Source organism: Haemorhous mexicanus, chromosome 2 (assembly GCF_027477595.1).
Source record: "Haemorhous mexicanus isolate bHaeMex1 chromosome 2, bHaeMex1.pri, whole genome shotgun sequence".
Taxonomy (NCBI): domain Eukaryota; kingdom Metazoa; phylum Chordata; class Aves; order Passeriformes; family Fringillidae; genus Haemorhous; species Haemorhous mexicanus.
The window spans coordinates 32567254-32582579 of record NC_082342.1 but is presented as its reverse complement, the minus strand read 5'-3'; the positions used below and the strand labels follow the sequence as shown (position 1 = coordinate 32582579).

At 44.2% G+C, this 15326-nt stretch overlaps 1 protein-coding gene across 1 annotated transcript; it reads left to right on the top strand.

Annotated features, from left to right (window-relative positions):
* The first annotated feature begins 605 nt into the window (after positions 1–605).
* Positions 606–14804, top strand: LOC132324257 (antigen WC1.1-like). The gene is made up of 15 exons (XM_059840349.1): positions 606–910; positions 2380–2688; positions 3963–4277; positions 5085–5396; positions 5693–6010; positions 7187–7501; positions 8174–8488; positions 9315–9377; positions 9464–9778; positions 9965–10000; positions 10292–10429; positions 10728–10833; positions 11391–11458; positions 12531–12683; positions 13842–14804. Exons 1-15 carry the CDS (start codon positions 607–609, stop codon positions 13937–13939), a joined length of 3165 nt encoding a protein of 1054 aa, XP_059696332.1. The 5' UTR covers position 606; the 3' UTR covers positions 13940–14804.
* Positions 14805–15326: the final 522 nt, after the last annotated feature.

The window sequence follows — 15326 nt, the reverse complement described above, 5'->3', positions numbered from 1 at the left end:
GATACTGTGGGGACCAACTGGACATGAGCTGGCAATGTGCCCTTGCAGCCCAGAAAGCCAACTTTGAGCTGAGTCTCCAAGCAGACCCCCTGACCCTACCACCTCTCCAGTGGCTGGCCTGGCACCTCTGGCCCCTCTGGTAGCCAACTCCTCCGGTTACCTCACTCCCAAAGACATACAAATTTGGATTTCAGGGCAATTAACTCAAGGATAATGAAGCTTGATCTATTGTAGCAATCACACACTGATAGGCAGTCCCCTCACCCACTCCAGTTGCTAGTGTTTATTGTGGCAGGCTTTGTGAATCACAAACCAGGGACATTACTCAGCATTTTCCAGCCCTGGTGAGTCAGTGAAAGAGAAAGTTTGCCTGTCATTAGAAATAATTTACATTTTAGCAGTGCAGTTAGCTCACACTTGTAAATACAGATATAACTCCTTGCAAAAAAATGCTCCTTAAGTTAGACTATTTAGAAAGGTGAACCAAATAAGTCTGATGTAAGAGTAAATTAAGAGCAATAATGATCTCATTAACATCTGCAGTAGATAATCATGATTAAGCTCTGTCCTTTCTATACCCCTGCTCTGTCTGAAGGCACTGATGAAATGAGGCTGTCAAACGGAACTGGCCCCTGCTCTGGGAGAGTGGAAGTAAAACATGAAGAGCAGTGGGGAACCGTGTGTGATGGTGACTGGACCATAAAGGATGCTGAGGTTGTCTGTAAGCAACTGCAATGTGGATTTGCTGTTAAGGCCCTAAATCGAGCTCCTTTTGGACAAGGAACTGGACCCACATGGTTGTACCGAGTTGATTGCCATGGTAATGAATCTGCTCTCTGGAACTGCTCACATAAGGGATGGGGTGCTTTTACCTGCCCTCATTACTTTGATATTGGAGTGATCTGCTCAGGTAAGAAGTGATCCAGCCTTGTATAATAGAAAAAAGATTCGAGCCTGGGATCAAACTTTGTCCTAGTTGGATAAAGCCAAGTACTCCCTCTACTCATCCAAAGCAAGTTGCCAAGCATTAAGTCTTCTGCTGACTATGAGTGCAAGCTGACTTTGCCTGGGCACAGCAATGACATCAAATGAGCATACTAAATTACACAGAACAGGAAAAAAAGCAACCCATTATTTGTTTCTACCACAGCTCTCCCAGGCAACAGGAGAGCAGTACTGAGCTTGTCTTTGACATTGAATTGGGGCTAAAAAAGCAGGTGTAGGTAGAGAAACAAGAAAATGCAATGTTATGTCATACAACTGCCCTTCTTTTCCAGATCTTCAGGTAGGCTAAGACAGGATATTCTGCAATCGCAAAAAAAGACCAATACCTGTTTCGTTGCTTCCTGTGCAAGATGTGCAGGGTTTTACTCTTTGGAAAAAGAACCACTGCCCAAAGTTTTTCCTTCCCAACTTCAGGACTTCACATTTGTCCTTTTTTGATTTTTGTAAGGTTCCTGTCAGCCCATTAGTCTAGCCTGTCTAGATCTCTCTGAATGGCAGCTCTACCCTCGTGGTTATCTCCCCATCCCCCCCAAATCATAAGTGTATTCCATCACCACTTCCATGAAGATAAGACACTGAGCAGAACAGACCCCTGGAAAGACCTAACAAGTGAAATTCCTCTTGCTGGCAGTCTTCAGGTAGAGTGCAGACTGAGCCTGAGCATTCAGTCAGCTGCTTAACCACGTTGTCCTTCCAGCCAGACAATAACATCCTAGTTCTTGGACATAAGAATATCGTGCAAGACAGCATTAATGGCAGTGCTAAATGTCAGGTAAACTACATGTGCTTCATCCATAAATCCATTTTAATCAGAGAAAGCATTACAGTCCCACAGGCATGATACACGCTTGATAAAACTATGCTGACTCTTTCCATTTATCTCCTTGTGCCCACAAATGAGTTTCTACAAGTCTCACTCCATCTTTTTTTCAAATACCAAAGTGAGGCTGGTCAGCCTGCAGATCTCTAGACTGTCTTTTTAGCAATTTCTGAAACTGGGTGCAACATTTCCTGTTTCCTCTTCTGGGGTGCTTCAGCTTCCTATTCAGCGAAATAATGAGGTCTCAAGGACATACACTAGTAAATGGCTATTTTTCTATTTATTTGGGGATTGCTACTTCTCAGTCATTGGCACATGCCCAAAGTTTCCTTCCTTCTTTCCCAAGGATTTAGTATTTTCACATACTGAGAAATAAGCAATCTCATGCACCATTTTCTTATCAGTGCTATACAGGAATTGCCCCAGTCACAATTCAAAAGTATCAGTGGTCCTCAGAGAAGTGAAATGTGTTTTGCCCATTAAGGAGTTATAAAATTAGGTCAGTACAACCAATCCTTAATGCTGGATTTCTTGGTTTTGGGGCTTTTTTTCAGGCTTCTCTGATATGCGTCTGACTGGAGGGGACACTGCCTGCTCAGGACATCTGAAAGTAAAGAAAGAAGAAACTTGGGCCACTGTCTGTTTCTCACACATTGATTTCAAAACTGCCTCTGTTATATGTAATGAGTTAAAGTGTGGCCAGGCTGTGGATACCTTGAGAGGAACTCACTTTGGAGACGGACATGAGCTGATCTGGCAAGAAGAGTTTCATTGCGTAGGGAATGAGGCTCGCCTTGCAGACTGTCCCAGGAACATGCACCATACTAACACATGCTCTCATGATGCCACTGTTGTGTGTTCAGGTGAGACTTTGGACTGATGGACATAATTCACTCGTATTCTATATGCCTTCTTCCTGTTAACCCACAGTTCAGAGCATCTGTAAACTTCTGTGTCTTCAGGATCCTTGGATGCTTCCCTACCATGCCTTGAGCCATTCAAGGGGGACCAGAAAATAACAGAGAGCAGTCCCACAATGTCTCTCATTCACTCTACTGAGAGTCTGCATCTAACATGGGCTGTTCTAATCACTTCACTACTACACAGATTTCTCAAAAGCGCTGTAATTTCTTTTATGCTATTAGAAATATGCATTCAACAGTCCTAAGAATGTTCTACACATCCTTCTCTTATAAATAGAAAGAAAAATGGCCAGAGCAGACTATCTGGAATATCAAGACATTAATTTCTTTCCTGTGGTGCCAGTGTTTATGTTAATCCCTGGCACTTTTTTCCTGAGGCCACAGTTCAAAAGGGGTAAACTAAACCTGGGGCAGAGCTGCTGGCAACAGTCTGACCCAAAATAAGTCTGGAAAAGAGCTGGAGCTCATGACCATTTCCTGCCCAAAGGGCTTCAGTCTGTTTCAAGCCTGCCTTGGACACTATGACCAGTGGCAGCCAAACATGTCACTTTAGGCATCTAACAGGCCTTGGCTCCTGCCTCCATCGTGCAAGAGCCTTAGCCTAGAGCTGTAATCCTGTGCTCATTAGGGGTACAATGCATGGACAAGGTAAGGTTAGAAAGTAACTGTGAGAAGACAGAGGAACTGCATGGGCCTGGCAGTAGGACACCACAGTGCCATCCACGCTGCCCTTTATTTATTGTCAATATGCTGATGGTTATGGCCTGGGGTGTCCAGAGCTTTGCTCTGGGGCATGGATGCAAGCTGAGGATTCCCCACTGCAGTTTCTGGTTACCAGGAAATGTGACATGACCAGCTACTGGGGGAGAGAGTGATACCAGCTGCTCCTACCCTGAGTTCCTCACATGCGAGGCAGTGCTGAAACTGCCTCTGCAAGATGTAAGGTAGCAGCAGTATTGTGAGGGGAAGAGACAGTAGAGCAGAGAACTTCAAGAGTCAAAAGACTTTTAGTCAAACAGTGCAGGCTACAACATGGACAATAGAGACTTTTTTCAGAGCTGGCTTATCAGCATCCTGTTCTAAGATGCTTTCCAGTAACCTGACACATAAATGAATGCTAGTTTCTTGCAGATAGAGAGAGCTCTCTTACAGTTTTCAGTGCAGTAGCACAAAAACCCAAAAGTAACTGCTAAGCTCCTTTATTCTTTCTGCAGGCTATGGTGGGTACAGGCTGGCAAACGGCAATACCACGTGTTCAGGGAGAGTAGAGCTTCTTCACGGAGGCACATGGGGAGCCCTGTGTGACTACCTGTGGGATTTGCCAGCTGCCAATATCCTCTGCCAGCAGCTAGACTGTGGAGTTGCGCTACTGATCCCTAGAGGAGGGTCCTTTGGGGAAGGAAATGGATCTGTCTGGAATGCCACATTCAGCTGCCAGAAGAATGGCTCACTCCTGAGAGACTGTCCTGTGCGTGCTCTAGGTCAGGATGAATGCCCTGCTGGAAAAGAGGCTCACGTGGTATGTTCAGGTGAGCAGTGGGAAGATCTAAGAAGAGAACTGAAAAATTCCTTCCTTGAGGAAAAATATAGACTCAAAATTCAGAGGGCATATGTGGAGTCAGGCTCTGTCTTTTGACTGCTGCAACAAGAGTCAAGGCTACACTTCAACTGTACCACAAGCTTGCTCTCTCTGAAATGCTCCTAGTGTAGGGTAACAGCAAGAGCAGGGCTGCTGCACAAGCCAGGATGAGCTGGGCTCAGAGACTGAGCACAGCACAGGCGGAGTCCTTGCCACTAAGACACAATCCAGAGCATCTGCAGGGAGAACAGAGGAAGGTGTTGGCAATAAGGTCTATGAGCAGTCCCAGAGAAGTCAAAGCGAACAAAGAGGTGTAGGGTCTGGCTGGAGAGAACAGCCAGGCATAGCATGAGACAAGACTGGAGACTGTTACACCTGTCATGTACTTGAGGTCCTGGTCCAGGTTTAATTGAGGACTTGGACCAGCAGTTGAAGGATGCTGAGCTGTAAGCCCTCAGTGATACTGCTCTGAAAAATTAAGGTCTATTGGTTGACCCAAAGCCCCAAAACCTAGTGGCCTGATTTTAAAAATTGCAAATGGGACATGATCCTGAGTTCTAGTCATTATTCTCAGCAAAATAGGCTGGACTGAAGTCTAGTTATGAGTATGGAAGTTTCTAGTTATGAGTATGGCCCAGTTAAGTAATTTTCACTACTGAATGATAAGGAAAAGTCATTCCCAGTCACTTCCCAGTCACTTCCAGGTCCTGCCTATGAGCAAATGTAACACTCCAATATTCCTTTTCTCTATATTCAGGGTGTCCAGGGGGCAGGCTGGTGAATGGCACTACGTGCTCTGGCATAGTGGAGATCCGCCATGGAGACACGTGGGGAAGACTCTGCCACTCCCACTGGAATTTGCAAGCTGCCAGTGTTCTCTGCCATCAGCTGAACTGTGGCTATGCAAAATCAATCCAGATGGAAGATGGTTTTGTGGATGGAAATGGGCCTATATGGAGAGATGCTTTTCACTGTAAAGGGACAGAGTCCTGCCTATGGGATTGTGTTCGAGTGACTTTGGGCAATCCAACCTGTTCAGCCAAAGAAGCAGCCACTGTAACTTGCTCAGGTAAGTCAGGAGAGGCCTTTTATGGATGGTGCAGCTTCAGACCAAAGCAGTGCTGGTGAACTCACTGACAGGATCTAGTCTTTGAGGTGGGGAAGCCTTTCTTGCTTCCCATTACAGACCCTTGGGTGCATGAAAGCAACCAAAGCCTTAATGGGGGCAGTCCCCTTAATCAGTGGTGAGAATTAATATTTTGCCAGCACAGAAATTTGTCTTCCATAGCTTTCCTGCAAGTTATTTCTACTGCAGTGAGATAAGTAGATGTCGCTCAATTTATTTCCCAACTCTCTTGAGCCCAGGTCTTGCTGAATCACTCAGACTCTCAGGGGGTGAGAGCCGCTGTGATGGGCGAGTTGAGATCTCTCTCCATGGTGTGTGGAGCAGAGTCCTGGATGACAACTGGGACATTAGGGATGCCCATGTGGTGTGCAGACAGCTCCAGTGTGGAACTGCTGAGAAAGCCTATTACCTTCCAAAGTCTGAGCGAGGCACGGGTCTTGTTGGCCTAAGGAGCGTCCAGTGTACTGGAAACGAGACTCAGCTGATGCTCTGCAACACCTCCCATTATCAGACAGTGCCAACGGGAGTTTCTGAAGATGTTGGTGTGATTTGTTCAGGTGAGTCGCTGTGTGAAAGGTACAGGAGGTTTACCTACAATTTCTCCAGCCCATGCTGTGCTGTGGTGTCACAGATCTTAAGCTGGCATGAGTCTGAGCTTGATGATAGTTAAGGAAGCAAGTGTAATTTACATAATGCTTTCTTCATCTGAATTTCTTACGGAATTATTTACCAGATTCAAAAAGAACTATTAGAACACAGTAAAAAAGGGGGTGTTAAAGTGGTAGGTGCTGCTGCCTATCTCTTGTCCCCAGCAAGCCTCTCCTGTGGAAAAGCAGGCTGAGTTAGCATTCAGGGAGTGCAGTCAAACCTCCACTCAACACTCACCGCAGCTGGCTCAGTGATAGAGGCAAGAAAGGCTCTTTTGCAAGGTTTTATTCCAGCAGAGTGACACTGTCACTGAAAGACAAACTCTGAAGGAAAGAGCATGAACCACGTGGAGCAGGGAGCTTATAAAGGGGAAGGGGTAGGGGAAGGAGCTAAGGGCTGGGCAGAGGGCCCTGGCCAACAGGGGTACCAAGCCAGTGACAGGGGAAGGAGAAACCAGAGGAAGTCATGACACCAAGTCCATGGGGGAGACTGTTTTTCCCTTTGGGAGGAATGACTCTATGGTGAGTAGTTAATGTTTCCAGGGCTGAGGGCTTGGGGATTGACCAAGGGGAGAGAATTCATGGAATGCTACAACACAGAAGCCAGAAGAACACTAATTTGGCTATGATTGCCAAGCATTCTTGTAAATAGCTTTTATTTTGTGACACTTCTATATTTATAGATACTTGCAGCTATTCTACAGAATATAACTGTTTCTACTCTTCTCTGATTTTGTAACCCATTTGTAACAGGAACCGTGTCTGTCTCTAACTAAATGAGTATAGACAGAAAACAGGTTGGCTGGCTTTCTAAGATAAGGTGACCTCTGCATATACTTGGTATGGTTACACACTTCTTGGTGGCAGTATCTCACCTGAATTATTCAAACATTCATGTGATGCAGGAGTAGGCCTTTTCCTTTATGCAGTTTAGCCTCACAGGACTTCTGCCCAAGCAACCATAGCAGAAGAATTGGGATATAACAAGAACATGATGTCTTAAAAGTGCTTTAAAAATATTGCCATGATGCTGACCTGTGCATTATAGTTGTGTTGCATGTTGACAGCTGGATTTTCCTCCTGCAGGCAGCAGACAGATGAGGCTGGTGAATGGAACAAACCGCTGCGCCGGGAGAGTAGAGCTTTATCATCATGGCATCTGGGGCACCATCTGTGATGATAACTGGGATCTATCAGATGCCAATGTTGTTTGCAAACAGCTTGGATGTGGGCATGCCATCGAGGCATTTGTCTCTGCTCATTATGGTGAAGGGTCAGGGCAGATCTGGCTGGATGACGTGAATTGCACTGGGGCTGAATCTGACCTCTGGGCATGTCCCTCTAGGGCATGGGGCCAGCATAACTGCCAACACAAAGAGGATGCTGGAGTCCTGTGCTCAGGTGTGTTTGGAAAACCCTTTTCTGAGCCTGTGAGTTCAAACAGGAGGGTTGTATAAAAGAAAAGTCAAGAATAGTGGGGACTTGCTTGGACAGCCTCCTCCCGTCTTGATGACAAGCACAGTTGGTCAGCACATCTTCTTGGTCTTACCAAGATCCAAAGGATCTACAGAAGCCCATATTATGCACCAGCATACACACACATACATACAAAAGTCTGTGGTGTAGTAGGATATCTGGGGGATAAATTTGAGGAGTTTGTAAAGATTTCCACGGCAAGGGGCTGTGTGCTCCTTCCAGTCAGTTACAGCTGGCTCTGAAACCAATGGGAACAACCCACTGTGCACTATAGCATCAGACAATCCAAGTAGCTTATGGTGGCTCTGCTCACGCATATTTAAGACAGAATGGCAGCAGCAAGAGAGAGGAGAAATGAAAGAGAAGTGGAAAAAAACACAGATGATCCCTGAAGGTGGTTAGGGCCTGTTAGAGCCCATGCTGGAGCCAGAACAAAGCCTGAAAGGACTGCAGCCTCGGGAGTATCCATGCTCCACAATGCAGGTAGAACCAATACAGCCAGTTAGCACTGTATAAAAAGTGTTATCACACAAGCAGGAAAGAAACATCACAAGAAGTCTGTGGCAATAATTCCATTCTTTATGCCTTCACTTCCAGATTTCCTGGCTCTGAGGCTGGTGAACGGCAACGACTGTGCCGGGCGTGTAGAGGTTTTCTACAACGGAACGTGGGGGAGCGTTTGTTCCAATCGCATGTCCCTGCTCACCGCAGCAACCATGTGCAAACATCTGGGCTGTGGAGACGGAGGAGGGATAGACACGGACTTCAAATACGGCAAAGGGTCTGGGCCCACGTGGCTGGACCACATTGAGTGCACTGAGCAGCACAGCTCACTCTGGCAATGTCAGTCAGACCCCTGGGATCCTCAGTCGTGCAACAACCGAGCTGAAGAGACCCACATTACTTGCACTGGTAATCAGAAATGTATTTGTATGTGGCTAGACATGCACATTAACCTATGCATGCACGTATGGACATCACAGTAATTACTTTGTGTGCACTTGTTATCTGCTGTATATTGTTTCTAGTTTCATGAAAATGGCAGCAACTTTTTTTTTTTTTGTCTATATCATTGACTTAAATGAGTGAATTAAAATGACAAGATTATCAGAATGCTGTGGCCCACTGAAATCCTACGGAATTCCCGAATAGGATGGTGCCATTGTGTATTTTTTAATGCAAAAATCTATGATACACAGTCAGTCTGTGAGATCTGAGCTAGGATGAGACTTCCCAAGAGGTCTGAAGCCAAGTCTATGTTTCTGCATGTAAGGAGGCCTATCTGTGTATACACAGAGCCATGGACAAGTGTACAAACCCATTTGGTTCTAAAGGCCCATTTCTAATGCCTGCTTTTATGGCAGTATTTCACACCTATGGGTATCAATATCTGTATTCATACAGATTAAAATATATTAAATGAAATATAAAATATAAAATATAAATATAGATTAAATATAATATAAAATATAATATAAATATGATTAAAATGAAATCTACATGACATTCAGATATCCTGAAAGGGATTGCAGCTGCCTCACGAGAAGAGGGAAAGCATAACCATCAGGAAGATTATTACTCACAGCAAGAGCCAAACAGCCATCTGCCAAGAACTAAACAGGCCATACACATATTTCAGGAAATAATTAACCTCGTGGTTAATTTTCAGCTATTATACTCCCTCATTTTTTTTTCAGAGAATAATTAAATTATTTACTTCATTATTTAAATTCTGCAGGAAGAAAAGAGGCAACACCTCCAGCTGCATTTGCTGAATGTCCAAACTCCACAAGTTGTTCAGGTACCTCCACTTCTTTGTTTTTCCTTATTGGTCCCTGTGGACCTTCCTGCTGTTTCAGTAAAACAGAAGGTTTCTGTGTTTTGCAGACAAGGAGAAGTTACGAGTCATGGGAGGAGAGGATGAATGTTCAGGCAGAGTGGAGATGTGGCACCAAGGCTCCTGGGGAACAATCTGTGATGACACCTGGGACGTGGCAGATGCCAATGTTGTATGCAGGCAGCTGGGCTGTGGATCTGCTGTGTCTGCTCTGAGTGAGGCTGCCTTTGGGGAAGGGACTGGTCCCATCTGGTTGGAGAAGGTCCACTGTAAAGGAACAGAGCTGTCTCTTTGGGAATGTCCTGCCAAACCTTTGTTTGGCAAAAACTGTGATCATAAGGAAGATGCTGCTGTGAATTGCTCTGGTTAGTGACTGGTCCTTTATTACACAGGTCTGTGAAGGAGGTGGGTAGGGGAGCATTATGCCAGTTGTACTTCCCAGCGACTAGCCCTTTCATAATTTTGACTGCTAAAACATCACAAATTATAAGAATATGTTCTCCCTATTTTTCACACTTGCCTCTTAACCTGGACTCACCTTCCTTTTGCAGGTGTGACAAAAACAACAGCATCACCCACGAGAGCAGGTAAATTCTTTCTCTCTCTTTTCTTTCTCCCATCAAATGACAATTTAATGTCCCTGATACTTAACAGATAAAACAGCAGCTCATCAGAAAGCACTTCCCCCAGCCTTTTATAAAGGAACACTGAGAGGCACTACCCCCAGCTGCTGAATTTTATCTGCTTGAGCAGGACCCATAGCAGAGCTGCAGGTGCCCTGCCTCACCCTGTTAGTACGGGCACAGCAAGGGGCTGCAGAGGAGCAGCCCTTTTGGGACACGTGATTCTCTACCTGTTTCCTCTTGGTTTGCACCCAGATCGCCCCCGCCGCCCTGCCACAGGCAGTACGAGACTTTCAGTGCCTGTCATCCTCTGCATTATCCTGGGGACCCTCCTCTGCCTGGTCCTTGCCATTCTTGCTGGGCAGATCCAACGTGCCCGGGCACAGCAGAGAGGTGGGTTTCTTGGGACTGGTGTGAAATGACTCCTTGATTTGGCCCCAAATGTTTAGTTGGCTGGGGAGGCAGCGGGGATGGGTGACTGAGATGAACTGAATCTGTTGATATACTGAGATTTTTCATTACTTTCTGGCAGTGAAAGAGCCCAGAGGGGCTTAATCTCAGTCAGCACCTCTTGGTGCCTTCTTGGTACCAACCAGGCCACGTAGGCCCCCATAAGGCACTTCTCCTTTTCAAGACTCCAACCTGAATATAGGCAAAGACTGTGAAAGTGATCATTACCTTTTACTTTCAGGCTCCAGACTATCCTATGACCCCTTCTCGGAGGCTGTCTATGAAGAGATTGATTATAATTTGATGAGGGAAAAGCAGGGCGTGACTTTCCTCTCAGGTCTGTGCGTGTGTCTTGCTTCTCTCAAGGGAAAGCTCCTCCTTTCTGATCCCAATATGATACCTTGCAGCTCCCAAATCTACTGGGAAATTTAAAATTCCTGGATTTGAGGAGAGGAGTTTCCTGCCAGTGGACTCTGTCAATTCCTTTCCTAGGGACAATTTGTTTTGTGCAGCTCTCACCACAGCCACAGATCATAGATCAGCATAGGTCAAACAAACAAACAAACAAAAGCCTTTTGCTGCAGTTATTTAAAGCAGGAACAAATAAAGGAATAATTTGCATCTCCCTCACAGCACCTGGGTCCCTGTAGGTTTCCTCCCATGGATTGCTTTTCTCCCTTTGTGGCTTGCCTCCCCCATGATCCATGAGAGGTGTTATGGGGCCCCCTGAGGGATTCTTGGTTATTCCATTGTAAGCCTTGCAGATGTAATACTGACTGACAAAGAATACGCTGGACTTGGATGCTATTACTGCTCTTTTTCTCATGGTGCAGTTTTAGCACTAAAGGAGAGTTTAATCTGGTATCATGCTCTTTCTCATTTGCCTAGATTCTTATTCAGAGAGGTCAAAACCAAAGGAACAGTTTTATAGAGCAGACAGTGATGAAGAAAACGGTCCTGGAGCAGCTCAAGGTAATGTGAGAAAGGGTTTGTACAAAGAAAGAGATCCCAAATCAGGGTAACTGTTCATATCCAAACCATTATGACATTTCATGTCCTAGTGATGTTTCCTTGTGATGCAAAATCTTCTGTGTAACTCTTGTGGTGGAAGAGTGTCATACAATCTCATATACAAGTGCTAGTTTTCACTTCTATATGCAAAATTCCAAATAAATGTTTGCTGGTAGTTCTGCAGACACTTCACAGGATCCAGTCACATGAATCCAACAATGTGGCAACTGCTTCCCCCAGACATTGCAACCATATTAGCTTGTAAACTGTTGCCTTATTTCTGAGGCAAATGGGGAGAATTAAAATGGAGGAAAGACATATTCCAAATAAGAACACTGGTGTACAACTTGAGCTGATCAGGGGATCCTAATCCAAGTCATCTGCAGAAAATACAGACTCCTAGCTGTGGGGTTTGCCTGGGGAGTACGTGTGGTTTGTTTATACAAACATGTACATGGGGGATTTTTTATAATTTGAAATAGGTGAGGGAGAGCAAGTGTTTGGAGAAGAACTGCATTTTCCTAGAGCTGATCAAAAAGCTCTGTTAGCCATTGTCTGGTGTCCAAGAGATCAACTGCCAAAGGCATAAGCAGTTTTGGACCTCAGTTGCCCATATCCCAGATTCTGCTGCACCGTGTCTTTATTTCCTACTGCTCTTCTTATATTAAGGACTTTTTTTTAAGTTAAAAAACAAACTAAAAGCTTTTCCTTTCAAACTAAAAGCTAAAAAAAACCCTAAAAGCTTTGAAGTGCTTATAGAGAAGAGAATTATTCTAAATAGTTTCTCTTTCTCTTATTCAGATTGAATATTGATTTCTAGGTAAAAAAAGTGAAACGGGAGTGCTTTGATTTACTTTTCTGCTTATACATGTATTATTGGTAAGCATATGTATTTACAATAAAACTGTGCACAGTAACATTTGCTGAGGGATGGGTTCCAGTTAAGTACAGACATGTCAGTATTGCAGCCCTGTGTTGCTGGATTATCAACTACTGATTTCCCTAGCGGAAATTAATACCTGTACTGTTCCAGAGGCGTCTCCACTGCCTGAAAATGCCCTGGAAGTTGATTATGATGATGCAACAGAAGCTCCTGGACCTAGAGATGCTTCTCTTTCTGAGCAAAATGAACAGGAAATCATTGGGATCCCTGGAGAAAGTGACAGAAACAAGGATTCCCAGATAGGTGAGGCTAGAAGAGCAGTGCTGTTCTGTTCTTACATCCAGCTAATCTATACCTCTGCTCTGCTTTCCTTACAGCCGTAAAATTCTTGCCTGTGGCCAACCCAATCTAAGTTTCCACTGCTGCAGATTAAAATTGTTACTTCTCATTAGAATGACCATGGGGGCAAAGGGTTGCAGTCATCTTCATTCTTCAAGCCTTTTAAGTACTTGAAGACTCATAAAGTTTGTTCACATACCTATCCTCAGTTCAGTTCTGTATTTTGTTTCTCTACCCAGCCACAACCTAAATTAGTCAACTTTCTACTTAGGCCTTGTAGACTACACTCTGCCCATGATGTGTCTCCTCTCAGTCCATGTCAGTAGGTGTATCTTTCAAAAAATGTTTCAAACCAAAAACTTTACACCATGGTACTGAGATCTTACTAGTGTCAGGTAGAGCAGAAGGACCAGCTCTTACAGCATATCCTTCTGTTTATGGATGCCAGTGTGATACTTCCCCTTTTTCCAACAACATGTCAGTCTTGAGAGGGTTCCATGTCTGATGCAGCTTCAAATACTGCTCTGTAAAATGCTACATATCATTAGACATGGATTTTTCAAATTATGCAATTGACTGTTTCTCCCTTCATCCGTAGTCTCTTAAGTGTCCCTATTAGATCTCCTTCTGTGTCCATGGAGGATGGATTCAGCTAGGTTTTTAACCTGGCACTAAATTTTGTCAGGCCCATGTAATTCAGTAAGAATTAACAACAAATATTTAAGACAGAATTTTCTTTATCAGTGCATTTAATATAACTGTGGAACACTTTCTGATCTGAACTCTACTTTTTGGGGTAGTGATAAATATTTCTGGCCTACTGGAGACATGGAAAAATAATCAAAATATAGGACTCAAAGTAACTAGAGAGACATTAGAGATTTTTTCTTTTGACAGCCCATGAATATATTCCTTTTTACATTGTGTATAAAGCTTGATCCTTGGATATGTATACACGCCACAGAAGGCAGTGACACAAGCATTTCTCAGGTCTTTCACAGTCACTCCTGTCTAAGGTTCTAATTCCTGGAGGAGACAACTGGCAGCTGCACAACCACCCAGAGGTAATACATTCAGGATGTGCATTCATCTATCTCAGTGTTCTTCCCTTCATGTTTTCAGACTGGACTCCCAGAAACAGGACCTCTGAGGCTGAGACATCCTCATCCCCTGCTCTTGAGGATACAGGCTATGACGACATTGGAGAGCTGGGGCACTGACAGAGAATGCTGAGCTGTACTGACTTCTTCTGGAAATACACCACTGTTCATAAAATGCTAATCCTGTACTAGCAGACCCAGAACAACCTGAATTTAGGACTAGCTTGCATAAGTTTTGGTTATTTCCAGAGAAGAGGTTATATATGTAAAAGATAAGGAAGCATGGCAATTAAGAAGATCTTTCAAATTTCTCTTATAATTTCTTGTTGTTAAGAATTAGTGGACACTTTCTGGTTTTATTTTAAATACTTTCCTTTTTTTTTACTGAGTTAATTTTAAAATTATTTTTTTTCTTATCAGAAACTGTCCAAAGATCTCAAATTTATGCTTTTCCTCCCAGATATATGGGGACAGCTTCTGGTAATTATTTGGAATGGAAATAAAACTGTAAGAAAATCATCAAAATTCTGTTTCAGCCAAGTCTTTGAGAAAGGAATTCTTGCTGGTTGCTTCTGCAGCAACATCAGCAAGATCTGACAGGTGTGCTGTGAGGCATGCTGTGAGGCACGGAAGGAGGGAAACACATACACCCGTGGCACTTAACTGCATCATGCAATCTACTTTTCCTGGCTCACTAACAGGAAAACTTGGAAAGCAGAAAGTTTTTGCAAGGAATAGTAAAAGGCATCAGAAACCATCAGGGGCAACAAATGTTATGCTAGAAAAAAGGCGTAGCAAGCTATTTATCCCTGTCAGAACTATCTGCACAGGACAGAACTTCTCCTCTCCAGGTACACCAGGCAGTGACCATGAAGAAGGAATCCCTGGAGACTCAGAGATGGCAACAACTGATGTCACAGGCATGATCCAGGTGAGCTGAGTGCTCCCCAGGTGACTGGGTTATATAATCCTCAGTGTGACTGAGTAAGTGGACTGATATTGAGAATAAATATGTGTTAAAACTTGTAGCCAAACTCTTACAGCATTCTGCCTGCACCTGAATGGCACCTGCACAAGGAAATGTTTAGGATAATTGGAGTAATCGGATTAGAAGCATATTAACAATTATCAAGATTAATAAAAGATGTAAAATGGCTTAACTGTGGGATCTGTTTCTCTTCTAAGCGATGAAAACAGATGCATACAGGATGAAATCCTAGAGAATTGGGCTGCAGCTGAACTCATTACAAATCTATCTTTCAAACTTTTGAAAAAGCAGGTACAACAGGGAATTGTTTGTGAGTGGGGTTACAGGCAGTAGTGCTTGCTCCAGTCGGTGTAGCCAGCTGTGTTGGAGTCACCACTATGTGTACAAATTTATCTCTCTGGGACACAGCCTCACTACTGCCTGAACCAGCACTTGGGAAAGCAGCAGTCACATCCACAGGCTCCAGCGGCCCGAAGAGAGGAATCCACAGACCCCAGAGGATGCCTGAGGCAGTGACTT